General features: G+C 41.8%; 1 protein-coding gene across 1 annotated transcript; it reads left to right on the plus strand.

The window, feature by feature from the left end:
- Positions 1-1053: 1053 nt before the first annotated feature.
- On the plus strand, positions 1054-15923 carry LOC148008622 (dolichyl-diphosphooligosaccharide--protein glycosyltransferase subunit DAD1-like). Its single transcript, XM_087674152.1, has 5 exons — positions 1054-1243; positions 1352-1399; positions 2781-2868; positions 2964-3007; positions 15489-15923. The coding sequence occupies exons 1-5, from the start codon at positions 1163-1165 to the stop codon at positions 15570-15572; spliced, it is 345 nt and encodes a 114-aa protein (XP_087530278.1). The 5' UTR covers positions 1054-1162; the 3' UTR covers positions 15573-15923.
- Positions 15924-16670: the final 747 nt, after the last annotated feature.

Below are 16670 nucleotides of genomic sequence, written 5' to 3' on the forward strand. Positions count from 1 at the left end.
GGATACATAATTCTCCTGTATGGGCAAGAGACAAAAGTTAACTTGAAGATAAGTTAAGGAACTTGTTTGTCAAAAGGATTGCTTGTTTGTTTTCATGTCAGTACTGTAAATTACGCAAACTAATCCTGTTTCCTAAAAGACTTAATTAAAGAAGCTGATTTTGAATGTCACACATAAATGTGATAGGATCTAATTAGAAAACTAAAGCTATTGAGGGAAGAGAATGGGTGGAACCCCGATGGGTCCATCCTACGACAGGGTGGTCCCAGAGAACTGGGAGCTTCTCACAAGGTTTTACCGTTGTTTGACCCCTAGATATGGCTAGGTTAGAACCTGATTCATGTTGTTTTAGGGGACCGGGATGGGACTATGCCCTACGGGCAGAGAGGTTGAGCGGCGCATCCCTCTCGTTTCCCATTTTCTTTGAACCAAGTGCGGCATGGATCTGCTTCGGACCAAGGTATATTTGCGTAAAGTAGAATGTCCAGGACCCGACGCTAGAATGTTGTTAGGAGACCTTGGTCTCTAGAAACCTAGCTCTCAGGTCGATCCTAGTGGGTTCGGCTGTGAACGTTTTGTTGTGAGGCGGACTCGGGAGACCCTAGGCGACAAACCTTGGAACATTCCATGGGAGTGTCGGGCGGCGATGCTTAGATTTTATTTCTCGATGGACCGCTAAAACGTGCCTGGACAACTGATAGGTGGGCACGTTACAAAGAAGAAGATATTTGACAAGGACAAATCATTTTTACATAAGTTCTTAGATAAAAAAGATTTTTTTGGATTTGATGTCATTTTCGGTAGTGTATTTGGTATAATCAGCTCATAGTGCCTTAGATTGCTCAATTGGTAGAGCCAGAGATCCACTAGTCAGTTCGTGATTCCCTGGGAATCGGACCTGGCTTCTCACACAACACAAGGCAGAATCGGACCTGGCTTCTCACACAACACAATGCCTTGTTTTGTGAATATTGTGTCAAAGGGCTGCTGCCCATGGTTCAAGACAATTCAAGTTCAAAGCCCACGAAGCGCCCGACAGATTTGAGCAGGAAAAGACCGACCATTTGTAGTAGGTTCTTTAACACACGTACATATACACTCTCTCACACACACAACCCCTCCCTCTCTCACGCACGCACGCGCACACACAGAGAGACAGAGAATGGGAAGCACAGCAAAAGATATCCGTGCTCTGTTCACGTCGTTGCGTTCTGCTTATGTAACCACCCCTACCAAGCTCAAGGTATGTGCGCATTCGCCATTGCCTGCTGGCGTTTCCCCCCCCCCCCCCCCCCCCCCCCAATTTTTTAATGCTGACATCTGGACCGTCTCTTCCTTCTCGTCATCGCAGATCATAGACCTCTATGTCACATATGCCATCGTCACAGCCCTTGTGCAGGTATTTTTTCCAAACCTTCTTTTCAAGATCTATTCATACAGATTTACGTGAAATCCGATCTTACTCGAGGTATTTAATAACACTAGGTTACAATTTGGAATGTGAAATCCGATCTTTGAGGTTAGAAATGCCATTGGATGTGCTTAAGGTGCTTGGCAACAAAGGCGTTACAGTCTCTCATGCAACCCATTTGGAAGCTTTAATGGAAAGCCTAAGGTTGTGCAAATATCTTATATGGCTGCGTTATGAAAAATTAAAGTTCCTGCCGTCGTGCACTTGGATTGACTCTCTAGTAGAGTGCAAATTGGACTGTAATAGAGGGCAAAGTCTATGGATGTTTATGTGAGAAACAGAGTTTTTTAATTTATGGGCAATTCAGTGGCTTTGGACAGATCAATCTGTGGCAGATCCTCCTAAAGTCCAGATCGTTTAGAAATTGCTCAAATTCTATCTTGACAGCTGTAAAATCTGACTGTGCCACCATCTTCATGGCATGACAGCCATAAGGAACATTCAGAATTTGGCAAAATTCTTTCTTTATGACTGTAAAATTTGACCAGAACATATTCTACCATGATATGATGACCATAAAAAGCACCTGCTAGATGGGAAACTTGTAGCCTTTTTGAGTTGGAAGAGGAACACCCTTTTGAACTACCCGTTATGGGTGGAAATTTGTGCGGGGAGCAATTATTGGCCTTAGACCAACAATTAGATCAAATCTTTGCTGAGATATGCTCAGATTCTTTACTAGCTGGCAGATTGAACATACTCAAAACATTGCATCGGGAGTTGATTCTGTGACTGTCCCATATTAATGGGAAAGTACTAGAAATGCCTAGAGGCATGCTGTCTGAGCAGTTTCCTGGTTTCTGCTGCTTCTGTCATTGCTACTGGCCTAACCATAGGCCTTGGTTCCATCAGTCCTGGTGTTACACAAGGAACTGCTGCTGACCAACCAGTAGAAGGAATTGCGAGACAATCAGAGGTGGAAGGGAAGAATCCAGGAACAGGAGATGGTGAAATGAGATGGAAACAGTCTTGAAAAGAAGTGGAGCATTTGTTCTCTTTTTGTTCACTCCTTATTGGGAGGCATTATCTGATCGATCTGTACAAGCATGCTGAATTACCTTAAGGCTTGTAACGACCTTGTACAACAGATGCATCTTAAGTTGTATCATTAAGGTGGCGTAGTAAACATGTTATTCTTAACTGCGAGAGTGTTTTCTCTTTAACAAAACGATTTCACCTAGGGTGTGTAAACTGGCATTGTGATGATGGAAAAACTTAAGAGTGCTACGACTGTTGGTTTTTTTTGTACTTTTTCTGCAGGTCAAATTTGTGCCATGCTAGATAACTTTCAGTGTTTTCCATGTAACAGGTTGTGTATATGGCTCTAGTTGGTTCTTTCCCTTTCAATGCTTTTCTTTCAGCAGTCCTTTCATGTATTGGCACAGCAGTTCTAGCAGGTATTTTTCGGATTGCTGGATGTTCAATGACTTTTTATACCTTTCATTGGTCATCTTTAAAAGATGTAGCTCTAAATCCTTGTTTTCTTTCTCAGTCTGTCTGCGAATGCAAGTCAATCCTAAGAACAAAGAGTTCAAGGTATGCACATCCTTGCTTCTCCTTTGATTCTGATTCTCCTTGTAGTTGATAAGCCGAGGTAGCAAAATTGACTGAACATGGACATATTGCTTGAAAGACCCTGAAGTTACCTCGTTATTGCATTCATGGAGTGCATCCATACAAGTGTCAGGTATACACAGCCATAGTTTTTTGGGCTCTTTTTGTTAGGCTTCTCTTAGGATCAATAGAACTTTAAGTGAAACGATGACCATTTATATAGGTTTGCCTTACCCAGCTTCTACACATTCCCCTGTGCAAACCAAATTCCTTGACTAGAAGGGAGGAAAATAGCAATTTTGTAGTTTTTATTAAAGTGTACATGTGTAGCTAATGCACTTAGAGAATGATATGCGTTGTCCAGTTGGGAAGTTTTCCTTTGGACAAGGGAGACTACACTCTTCCACCTGAGCTTACTCGTTTGTGGGACTCTAAATGCTATGGTCCCTCTTTTTTGCATTGGTTTCTTTTGTTGTAGTGTTTAGCTCTTTGGATTTCCCATTTTTGTTTTTTGATTAATGATTCATGTGTTTGATTATGCATGTGAATCTTCTTCACTCGATCACATTATTCCTATGGTGGCCTCATCCACTACCCTCTTCTCTTCTGCATTGGTTTCTTATATTGTAGCATTTTAGGTTTTTGCATTTTCCATTTTTGTTTGCTTATTGATGATTCATTGGTTTAATTGTGCCTGTGAATATTCTTCACTTGATCATGTTATTCCTACAGTTATATCAGGTATGTATATTCTTGAAACCAGCCTTTCTTCTTGGAGAGGGTGGAATTCCCTGATTAAGCACTTAATTATAGCAAGCAACAAATAAACATAAATTAAAATGCACAATTTACCCTAATAATCTTGTTCATTGGACACCTTGTTGGCCCCAAAATTGGCGCCCCTTTTGGTATTTCTTTAACTTTTATTGCTAATGGAATGAGTACAAGCTGAGATTCCACAATCTCCTTTGTTGTTCCAAAAATCCCTTGCTGTAATAATAATCAACAAGCAATTTGGGCTATTTGCCCCTTGACTTTTCACCCAGGACTTTTACAATTGGAATTACAAATTGGCCAAATGCTATCCCAATTTACAATGTATGGGCTGGCATCAGATTTCCTTGACAATCACACAAATTTCAGGTACTAAATTTAGGGTATGACACCTTCTTCTATTGGCATGGGTTCCGAGGTGGTTGTCAAACCCTAAGTTTTGCATTAACAGAAATCCTCTTGCTGTCCACTAAATATGGCTGAGATGTGCTCCAAATGATTGAGAAATACTAAGATTTTTTAAGAAATTATTGAAGAAGGTGAGAGAAAGCCAAGAAGAGAGAGAAATCTGATTTTCTTCACGAGAAGATCCTAAAATTTGCTTGTTGCTTGCTCCAGTATGCATTTTATGCAAGCACCTACTACCAGGCATCTTCAAAATGCTGTCGTTGTTGTTGCCAGTCCTTGGAAGGTGTCTTCGTGCTGTCTCGTGCCTGTTGAGGCTTCTAGATGACTGTCCTCAGTAGAAAATTGTTGTTCTCTGATTAGAAAATGGACCAGTAGCTTCCTCTGTTTCTCTCTCTCTCTCTCTCTCTCTCTCTCTCTCTCTGAGGCTGTAAACTATTTGAATGGCTGAGACCCAGCCCCCAAAAACGTTTTCTTAGTTTGCATGGGCATTTTTGCTAAGTGGCAGCCTTCTAAATCCATTTTTCAGTATTGTACAACTAAATAATCTTGAAAATTAATTTGAGTCCTTCTAATCTTGCCCAAACTAAATGTGCTCATCTATAATTAAATTGGCTAGGACATTTGCAACCTGGAGTAGTCCCCAATCTCTATTGACCCTTAGGCTAGCATTAATTATTTAATTAATACTAGTTGCTAGTGTTATCATCGACACTTATTAACCAAATAATTGTCCTAGGGTCAAAACTGATACCAATTGATCCTCAAACCCTAGGTGGCATAACTTATATAACTTTTGCCCTTGATACCTACTGCATCCTTGAGATCCTTGGCTTGTTACTATGAAATGATTGCCATGTGCATCACATGTGCTAAACATCCTTGCATATCGGCTAGATTAAAGCATCTTAAAATTTAACATACCCATGATAGTTTCTCTATGCAAACATGTTATCCCAACATTGGGATCGGTGCCACTTTTCGTGTATGTTTGCATTTACGTGTACTTTGTCACATCTTCATTAAAAGAGATTAGTCTCTTTCCTTGAAGTCGCTCAATCAAGGTGGTGGACAAACAAGAGAAAAGGTCCTCTGCTAGTTGACTCTACTTCTAGTAGAGAAATGCAAGAGAATTGTAGGGTATTACCTTTGGACAATTGTATGAGAACTTTTTTCTAAATAAGGGTGTAGAGTGTCAGATGGAGTAGACAACAACAAAATCTGCAATGTAGCTAGGGATGGTGACGTGGTAGCTAGACGACAGTAGTAAACTGCTAAATACATGTTGTAGGTTGACGTGGCAGGATTGGAACAACAAACGTAACTGATGATATGGTAGGCTAATAACAGCTGATTAGTTATAAATGGAGGTAGTATCTGATGATTTGGCAGTAAACACTGCACAATCTGGTTGTACAACAGGCTGAGATTAGTTTTGCTAGTAGGTGCTAGGTGTAGTAGCAGTATAGTAGCTCAAACTAAGCTATCCTCCTTGAATGGGGTGTGGACAGTAGAGATAGGTGACAATTTGCAAAAGAGTAGGGTTGAGTGTGTCAGAAGTGGATGTAGCAATGGAAGCATAAACGGATGATCAAATAAATTGTCGAACACAAGACAGAAGAGAAAATCTAGAAGAACACTGCAAGAAGAGAACTAAGAAAAATTCACAAAAAATGGAATCCATATACCAAACATGAGATAGTCTCGTACAACGGTGAGTCACTAGTTGCATGGGCACTGGCACCAGCTCCCTCTCTCCAATAAATGCCAAAATAAGCATCAAAATGACTGACATAAAATACCTTAAATACCTAGTAATGTTAGGCGTAGCCCAAACCGACACATGATCTGACTAGAGTGCTAATACCCTCTCTCAAAATCATGCGTCATCTGATATAGTGATAATGATGCATCATAGTCCATACAACAAAGTCTACTAAAATAGGACCATGGATATCCAAGTAGTGGGTGATCAAGTCACCATCAAGGTGCCTTAGAGAGACCTTGAGTGTTGGTGTTGATCATACAGAATGTGAAAATAGTGAAGATTCATAGTACCTCTTTGTGTCTATCATCAATGTCTCGCAAAAGCATAAATGACCATTCTATAAAAAATATTTTTGAGCATATGTGAACATGGATTTCTAACCTTCGGCCAAGACTGCCAAAGTGTCCCCTCATGTGAGCTCGGACTAGGAGCCAATCCCGTCTTTGTCAAGGAACAGCTCATCATAACCTAGATGTCAATCCTAGCTCTAGGATTTGAACCTGTCAGACTTCAGTCAATGCATTAGGGAAGTCCCTCTTTGGAACTTGTGCACATGTAAATATGTGAACATGGATTTCTAACCTTCGGCCAAGACTGCCAAAGTGTCCCCTCATGTGAGCTCGAACTAGGAGCCAATCCCGTCTTTGTCAAGGAACAACTCATCATAACCTAGATGTCAATCCTAGCTCTAGGATTTAAACCTGTCAGACTTCAGTCAATGCATTAGGGAAGTCCCTCTTTGGAACTTGTGCACATGTAAACCTGTATAGATGAGGCTCTCCTGCCCCACCTCACCACCATCTCATACTCCCTCTCTAGCATTGGAGATTTGTGAGGGTTGACCGCATCACTTGAACTAGAAAGCAAGAGGGCTGCCAAGCTCTTCTCTCGGTTTGAAGATGTCCCTGTTTGTGCCGTGGTTGGAGAAGCCGAGTCGGAGTTTGAGGAAGAGGACTCAACAGAGGAGTTTGTATCTTGCTGTTGTTGCTACTCTTCTTCTTCTTTTTCTTCTCCTCCTCGAAGTGGCTAATTGTTTGCAAACCTTGTGCAAATGTCCCTTCTTACCATAGTGAGAAGCGGCTAATTATTTGCAAACCTTGTGTAAATGTCCCTTCTTACCATAGTGATAACATTGGGCCTTCGACTTTTTCCGATCACCCCTCTTTGAAGTTGTAAAGGCCTCACTAGAGCCACCAGATTGTGATGGAAGCCTCCCTTGTAATTGCAAAGACATCTTATGCTCAAATAGCATCGGGGAAATATGTAGAAAACTTACGGTTGTCGATGACGTTTGAGCCCTCAAAGTATAGGCTACTCCATCAAACTCCGAAGGGAGCTTGTAGAGCACAGTGTCCACAAGATGAGCCTTTGGAAGGACAGATTGCATGTGTTGAGTTGATCGTGTACTTATGTGACACGAAGTAAAAAAGATCGGATAGTCTCCTTCGAATCAAACTTCATTTGCTGGAGTTGTCTATAAAGGGTAATAGCATGCATAGGTGAAGGAGCCTTATACAACATTTGAAGCTTTGCCCAAATTGCAGGAGAAGTCCTACAAGAGGTGAGTGTTGGAAGGACTTCTTTAGATATGTAGTGAAGAAGAGTAGAATATGGACGGGCATCATCAATATTCCATGTGAGCACAACTTCTTTATAGCTGTTCTCGTCAAAATTAGTTGGAAGAGTAGGACACTTAGGATGCTCTCAAGCTTGAGACACAACGTACCATAACCGCTTTTGCACAAACCATACTTTCATAACAACACTTCATGTTAGGTAATCATGGCCGTGTAATTTGTCATTAGTAGAACAACAGGGGGAGCAATCTAGAGAGGATAGGAAGAGAAAATAAAGGAAGGAGCAGGAGAGAGAGAGTGTAGCCAAACCAATAGTACAAATTGCATAAACAAAGTTAGCACACAGTGGATATAAGTTGATCACAAAAACGATTGCAAAAATACAGAAAAGAGATGGATTACAGCCAATAAACAATGTCGAGCCAGAGAATGTTGTCACACAGCTTACAAAGGCATTAAATGTAGTAAACGCAACAGCTGTACAACAAAACATAGATTTATCATCAATAAAATAATGTAGGATTGGAAATTACAACCTGTTGGACCAAAAACGCGGTGTGGAGAAGCTTGGAAATAGGGTGATTGGCTGCAGGCAGTTGTTGCTAGGTTGTAAATAGGTGGTAGTTGTCATGAGGACATGTATTTTTGAAACCTCACTTAACATGTGGATTAATTTTTAATCACATGGTTAAGTAAATGTTGCATATGTGAGGTGTAACTGGGGTTAGAGTAAATTTACAAGCTTGGGACTTGAGGAAATCACGGGATGTCAAAGGCAAAAGTTGCTATAAGTTATGCTACACAGGTACTTAGTGGTATCTGGTGCCAGTTGTTGGCCCACGTCATTCATTTGGCCATAAGCGTCAGTTGATGACACTAGAGAAGTGGTGTTTAATGTCACTTCATGGAGGTTCATGTGAGGCTCTTGTAGCCTCAGAGAGGGGTTCGAAGACGAAGAAATTGAAGGCACGGTGTTACCTCTATGGCAAGAAGGGCCATTTGCGGAAGGATTACAAAGAGTTAGCGGCTTCCAAGAAGAAAAAGGAGCAGAAGACGAAGCAGGATGCAGACTTCTCCGACGAGTCATCATCTGTCTCAGATTTCGACTCAGATCCTCAAGCCAAGGTGAAGTCTAAGGCGCAGAAGGGATCCTCTTCTTTGGATCATGGGAGGGGATTGATGGCCCCTTCCTCAGCTGCTTTCTAGTGGTGGTGATGATGGCATTCCTCAGGACTCTCCAGTGCTAGAGAGGGAGTGTGAGAGGGTGGTGAGATGGGGTAGCCACGCCTCATCTATACATCTATACTGGTGCACAAGATCTTGAGAGGGATATCCCTGATACATCGACCAAGTCAGGCAGGTTCAAATCTTTGACACATTGACCGAAGTCGGGGAGGTTCAAATCCTGGAGCTGGGATTGACATCTAGATTCAAGATGGACTAGTTATTTGACAGAGAGCGGGTGGCTTTCGTCCGAGCTCACATGAGGGGACACTTTGGTGGTTTGGCCAAAGAAGGGGGATCTATGGTCATTTTTGCGATGCGGCATTGGTGACAAGATGGTCACGTGTGCTATATTAGAGGCATTGTTGACCGATATTGAGGGTTACCATGATTTTCTCTATTTTCAGGAGTTGGTACGATTGACATCGACATCGGGTTCTCACCGAGGCACCTTGGTGGTGGCTTGATCACCCACTGCCTGGGTATCCATGGTTTCACTTGGTGGTTCTATGTTGTATGGTTTATGATTCATTCTCATTGTATCATTGTATTGTATTAGATCACCCATGATTTGAGAGAGGGTATTAGTAGATATGTCAGCTCACGTGTGAGTCTATGCATGCAGAGGCTGGGCACATTATTTAGGATATTTGAGGCATTTTTTGTGGTCTTTATTTTGGTCATATTGAGCTTTTATTGCTGGCAGACTAGCATTAAATGCTGACTGACTTGATCATTTTGAGGACATATTTATGTCCTATATATTCAGGCTCATCCTACTTAGTCACTCATTTTCCATCACATTTGTGGAGACTCCGTGGAGATAGGAGCTAGTGCTGGTGCTCATGTAGCCAGTGACTCACTGTTGTATACGAGTGTCTCGTGTTGGATATATGGATTCCATTTTTCGAGTATACATCTGAGTTCTCATCGGTATTGTGCTCTTTAGCGTTCTTTCTTTCCCTCTCTTTTTGGTCTTGTGTTTCAGCAGTTTATTATAGCATATGTTTATGCTTCCATTGCCCCTCCACTTTTGACAGCAACATGAGACAGTCGCATACAACAGTGGGTCATTGGCTACGTGGGCACTGGCTTCTCTCTCCATGGAGTCTCCACATGTGTGATGGTAGATGAGCGATTCAGTGCGGACGAGGAGCTTGAATATATAGGATAAAGATATGTCCTTAATATGATCAGGTCGGCTAGCATTTAATGCTGGTCGGCCAGCAATAAATGCTAAATATGACCAAAATCAAGACCATAAAAAATGGCTAAAATATCCTAAATAATGTGCCTAGCCTTTGCATGCACAGATTCACACGAGTTGACATATCTGCTAACACCATGTGAGTGGTTTTCTGACTATAGTCACACAGTGGTGGTAGACATGGTGTTGTTCATGTAACATTGTAGGATTGACAGTGTGCAGTTGGCATTTTAGGATGGTTTAGTATTCATCTTGCATAATGTGAGGCATATACCCTAGCTCAAGAAGAGCTTGATAAACACAAGGCAATTAGATGATGAAGGCTATTACACCACTTTTGGGGATAGGAAATGAAAGATATGTAAGGGATCTAGGATTGTTGCTAAAGGCTCTATAAGTGACACTGTGTATCCATTATATTTATCTAGTGTGCGTGATTATGTTGTCGCCATAATTGAGTAGCCAAGTGTGTCTTTGTGGCATAGTTGGTTGGGGCACATGTGTCAAACTAGAATGAAAGCGCTTTCTCGTTTGGGTTATTTGCCGTGTTTGAGGTATGCTGATTTTGATCATTGTGATCATTGCATATTTGGTAAGCATGCTCAATTGTCACGTGAAAAGTCTCTTTCATTAAAATCTTCACCCTTAGAGTTGGTACATTCAGATGTATGTGAGATGATTGGGTTGTATCTAGGGGGAAAGAAATATTTTATCACATTTGTTGATGATGCCACAATAAAGTATGGGTTTATCCGATTCGTCATAAAGACAAGGCATTAGATAAATTTAAAAACATCTTAGCACTTGCTAAAAATATGATAAGCAAGGCATTAAACTGTCTTCACTCTGACAATGGTGGGGAATATGTGTCAAAAGCCATTCAGGCCTTTTGTGATAGCAAAGGGATAAAGAGGGAGCTGCCCCTTATACTCCACCCCAAAATGGTGTTGTAGAGCGTATGAATAGGACTATTTAGGAGAAAGTCCGTACATACACTTGATAAATCGGTCATTGAATAGGTCTATTGGGGGGGGGGAGAGTATTGAGAAACCCTTCACCCTTCACTTGCAGTTTGCGTTTTTGCGTTTCTGCGTTTTACGTTTAGGGTTTGCAGCCTTAAAAAGGGGCGCCATCCTAGACTGACTTTATAGGCCACTCTCTCATTCATCCTTACGGTTGATTTATTCAGTTCGTCACCTCTTCTCTCCAGCCTCTCCACTACCCTCACATCCCTTCAGGAGGACATTGCGGTTCGCGGTTCGTGGCTGTCTTCATCATCTTCCTTGTGCTACGGCACCCTTGTTCCCTTGTATCACATTAACTCCATGATTCAAATCTTCATCATTCCATTCATTAGAGTTTCTTCTCTCTTCTCTTCTCTTCTCCATGTTTACCGAGCTCACTCCATGTTCCTCCCCGCAAACCCTACTGTCTCGCTGGCACGTCATCTTTTGACATGGTATTAGAGCTAGATCTGCTTACCTAGCAGCGAAGATCCTCCACTCTAGTGAAGGCAAAGATCGGTGGCGGGTTTGGCATCCACTTCTCTTCTTCTTCCGCTGCATCAAAATCTCGTTTTTGCAACTTTTAGGTGTTTCAGCTTGTTGCCCACACCCCTTTCACGGAGGACATCACAGTCTCAGCTGTCCCTTGCTGTCATCTACAGTCTGGCGCTTGTTTCCAGCCTTCCACCCGCAGTTTGCAGCTGTTTACAGCAGAATGACTGTTGCTGATCACTCTCCATTCAGAAAACAATCTCGTTTTTGCAGATTTCAGGTATTTTAGCTTGCTGCCCACACCCAAAACATGGAGGACATCGCGGCCCAAGTTGGCCATTGCTGTCTACAATAATTTGGCACCTGTTTCCAGCCTATCACACACTGTTCAAAGTTGATTTCAGCGTATTGACTCCTACTGCTGTTTTTTCCTGCGTTTTTAGTCTTTCTCTCTCTTGCAGGTTGTCCTACATGTGTTTTTAGTCTTTCTCTCTCATGCGTTTTTCGATTGGTTGTAACCTCTTACTACTAGTCGCATCCTTTCATAGGCAGCACTTCTAGCCCTTCCACTGCCCTTCCACCCCTTGAGGTAGACATTGCGGTTTGTGTTTCACACTGCCCTCACACCCCTTGAGGTGGACATTGCGGTTCATGGTGGCTGACCTCTTTCTTCTTCAGCAAGGCACACTGGTATCCATGGCTTCTTTACCAATAGACGCCCAGACTACTGGGTGTTTCTACTGTGGCATCACCGGACACACCACTAATTCTTTCCGACTTCGACCTTTGCTCCCCACCCCTACGGAATACATACGTCTTTCACCAGGCACTCCTTGTGCCACCTCTCCTTTTTGGGCCACAGAGATCGTTCTGCATCGGCTATCAGAGTACTATGCTCAAGGCAATAAGACGTATCCGATACGCACTAAGTCCTTTTGAGCACATGGAGGATCGATTGGCGCTACGACCTCCTGGAGATCATCGCAATGCTAGCGGCAGTCTTCTCACACTTATTTTCAGGTACAAGGGCTTCCATGACCTACTGCTTTGCAGTCTGCTGCACCGAGAGATAGTGATTGTTTGATACCATCTCCTCGTCAATCCGCTCCTTTGAGAGATAGTGATTGCTCGACTCCTTCCTCTTCTTCGGCTACCCAGTTCGCTCCACTGAGAGATAGCGACTGTTGCCCACCTCTTGCTCATTCTGAGCCCCACCCTTCTCCACCTTCGACTACTCAAGTTCGAGAGGCTACCTCCGGGAGCTCTTCGGTACCCCAGATACCTTCTTCAGCACGATCGGCGGCACTTCCTTCATCATCAGACATTTCGGAGCCCGTGATCCATGAGTTTTTGGATTCCCTATCTACTTCAGAGGGGGATGTTATTTCTTTGCCCTCAGAGGGGGTATCTACTTCTTCTTTGACTTCAACGGGGGCCCCTCCACCTCCCACCTGAGAGGGGGAACCTACTCCACATGAAGTTCTTCACCCACCCTCTACTTTCTTAGGGTGGCTGACTTCGACCAGTCATCTCTTCTACTGATATCCAGGATCTTCAGGTACCACCTAGATCGAGGCCTTGGAGGTTTAGCCGCGACTTGGTGACGAGGCCTTCGTATTCCTTCCAGCATGGATGCACGGAGCTCTTGTAAATGATCCTATAAATGCAGGGAAGGATGCTGAAATTGATCAGCAAGAAGTTACCCATGATATACTAGTGTCAGCAAGAAAATGTGCCATTAGAATAGTCGGAACGAGCAGGACAGCATGCTGAACCATTTGAACAGCATGCTGAACCATTTGAACAACAAGCTGTTAATTCAGATTTACAAGCTGAACAGCCAACAAACACTAATCATTGGGTCCGTAGGGCGACAAGCAATACCAAACAGCTAGATAGGTTTGTTCTTGGTGCAAATTATGTTGCTAAGTATGTCATGTTGACAGATTGTGGTGAACCGTCATGCTTCAAGGAAGCAATGGATAGAGAGGACAGCGAGAAATAGTATAAAGCTATGCTATCAGAAATGGAATCTTTAAAGATGAATGATACTTGGGATTTGGTGCATTTGCCCAAGGTGCAGAAAGTCCTACCATGCAAATGGGTTTACCAGATGAAGGTCACTTTTGGTTCCTTGCCAAAGTACAAAGCACGGATCATCTTTCCCATCATCAAGGTGAATACTTTGCGGACCATATTGGGCTTGGTTGCATGCGAGGATATGGAACTCGTACAAATGGATGTAAAGATTGCTTTCTTACATGGTGATCTACATGGTGATTTGCATGAGGACATATATATGTGACAACCAGAAGGCTGTGTGGCCAAAGGGCAAGAAAAGATGGTGTGCAAACTCAATAAAAGCTTGTATGGGCTGAAACAGGCACCTCATGAATAGTATCATAAGTTTGATACATTCATGCAATCTCAAGGACTCAAAAGGAGTTAAGTGGATCACTGCTTATATACCAAGAAGGCAGTAGATGGCAGCTTTATTATGTTAGTTTTGTATGTGGATGACATGTTGATTGGTGGTAGGGATGTTCATGCTTTGAATACATAGAAGCAGAACCTACACAATAGTTTTGACACGAAGGATCTTGGTGAAGAAAATCACATTCTTGGCATGTGTATACTCAAGGACAGATTGATAGGTCTTTTTTATTTGTTATAGTAGGAGTATGTATCCAAAATTTTGTAGCGTTTTAATATGAAGGGGGGAAAGGAATTTGCATACCATTGTCTCCATATGTGAAACTTAGTGTAGAGGACAACCCTATATTTGATTATGAAAAGGCTGAAATGGCCAAGATTCGGTATGCTTCAGCTGTGGGTAGCTTGATGTGTATGCTATGATTGCTACATGAATTGACATAGCATTTGCGGTGGGAGTGGTTAGCAGATACATGGCACATCCTAGTAAAAAGCATTGGAAAGTAGTGAAAGGTATCATGAGGTATCTTAAGGGCACGGAGGATTTGTACATCTACTTTGGAAAGCAGAAGGCATACAGATGATAACCTTGTAGATCTTATCACGAAGGGTCTTCCAGTCAAGCGGTTTGCTCATTGCTGACAGATGATGGGAGTTGGATAGTATATTTATTTCAGCTTTGTACACACTTAGTCTTAGCTGATTCTTTTCTTCTAAGGCATGTTGCCTTTAGTTGGGAGGTTGTTGGGAATAAAGGGTCACCGTGCCTTTTAGTGTGAACGCACCCTTAGCACTTGTACTTTACATATATCTATCAAAAAAACCTAAGAGAGGTACAACTCATTTTTTGTACCCACACATCGTGCATCTCACACTCTCACTACTCTCTACTGCTGCCCACATACTTTTCTCTCCCTTTGCCATTGCCATTGCCATTGCTGACCATCGCATCTCCTCTATGCATCTATCACGTCAACTGATGATTTGCCGTACATGATGTTTATTTGTTGTACTTAGTGATCATTTAACTGAAGGTCATTGATGATTTTGCATCATTAAAATACCGATTAAACTTGTAGATTAAGTAATTTCTCTCAATTGAAGTCGGCCTTTTGGCAAGATAGGATACCACATTCAAAGTGTCGGAGCCCACCATGACAATCAGATGACTGAAAGTGGCTCCCTTAAGCCTGACATGCCTCTGGAACTATTTTGAAGCTGGCTTTGCTCAGGATCCCAGCAAATGCTTTTTGAGGCGATGATGTATATCAATTAATGCACCTCAAATACAGTCACACAAAGAGTGCAAAAGACATTCTGCTGACGGTGTCTGGAAGTCCTTACTAACTATCAGTCTTTTCACTTTCTGTCATTTATATAAATTCCGTCACACTATTAAGTTTTTAACAATACTGGATAGTGTGTATTGGGTGAAACTTGAAAATGTTTGTTTACCCTAAATGTGTAAAGAAACTTATTGCTCAAGTCTAAAGACACTGTAAGAAATGTCTCATTTTAAATTTTTACTAAGTTTATTTCTTTCCACTGCACTTACGTCTAGAATTTGGTGTTTTTCCAGGATCTTCCTGCAGAGCGTGCATTTGCAGACTTCGTACTTGCAAACCTTGTACTTCACTTAGTGATCATGAATTTCCTAGGATAACTTCCAATCTTGTTATATTTTTTCAATCTTAAGGAGATTTTGGCTAGTATAACAAATGAGATGAGTTTTTAGGAACAACATCAATGTGCGGCAAAGCTTGATGTCCCCTTTCCTTGAAAGGAACTCTAGCTTTGGAAATTTGTTATTTAATGAGATGGCCAAATTCCCAAGACCTTTGTCTTGAGGTATGAATGTGTCACCCTCAAATGGTCCAATGAGACAATTTGCTACTGAGGTGAAAAGTATTGATACTGAAGTAGAAGGGTAAAACTAGGTGGAGATTGAACTGATGACAGACATTGACCGGAAGATATTGTATGACTTCTGATGTTCTTTTCCCCTTTTCTGTTCTTATTGGTCTTTTTTGGCTGTTTTTTGTTTCTTTTGTTTTGTGGGGGTGGGGGGGGGAGGAAGGGGAAGGTTTTGATTATCAAGCTATCATTAGAGAACTTTTCTGTTGGAAATCAAAGAGCACGCAACTGCAGAACTTGCTCAGGACTATGCATAAGAGAGTCGTTATTCAGAGGTTATACTAGGCATAGTTGCAATACTCATCTTACAGCAAGGTAGATGGTGTGTTCGTCGATCTGTTCATAGTTGAGGAAGTGAAATTTAGAGGGCTCGGTAACATGGCATTTAAAGAAATGTCATGAACCTTGTGGTTCCCTTAAAAATACATCTTATAGATTTTCCCTTATGTAGGTCCATGTCTATGTTGTCTAAATTGTTGAATTATTGGCAGCATTTTCTCCCCCTTAAGACTTCCAAAATGAAATGTAGAACTTGGTTTCAAAAATATAATTGACCTATTTTTTCATTTGACATAAATTTTAACTTGAAAGAGAAAATTGAACAAATGTCCATGGAGGAAGCTAAACACATGATTACAAGTGGTGGTGGTCGTTAGGCCTTGACCGTAGTGATCTAGTGATTTAAGTATTGTAATTTGTTGCTTATGCTATGACTAAAGTTGCTTGATGTGGTCTAGGTGGCATGGAAATATGTTCTCAATAATGCTACTTTTTGCATGTTGTTAAACAAAGCAATTGGATGAAAAGAATGGCCAATATTTTGTGTCTTGTCAGTCAATCTTGTCCA

The sequence above is a fragment of the Lygodium microphyllum genome, unplaced genomic scaffold (genome assembly GCF_053477565.2).
Source record: "Lygodium microphyllum isolate KBCC unplaced genomic scaffold, Lygodium_microphyllum_v1.1.10 scaffold_112, whole genome shotgun sequence".
NCBI classification, from domain to species: Eukaryota; Viridiplantae; Streptophyta; class Polypodiopsida; order Schizaeales; family Lygodiaceae; genus Lygodium; species Lygodium microphyllum.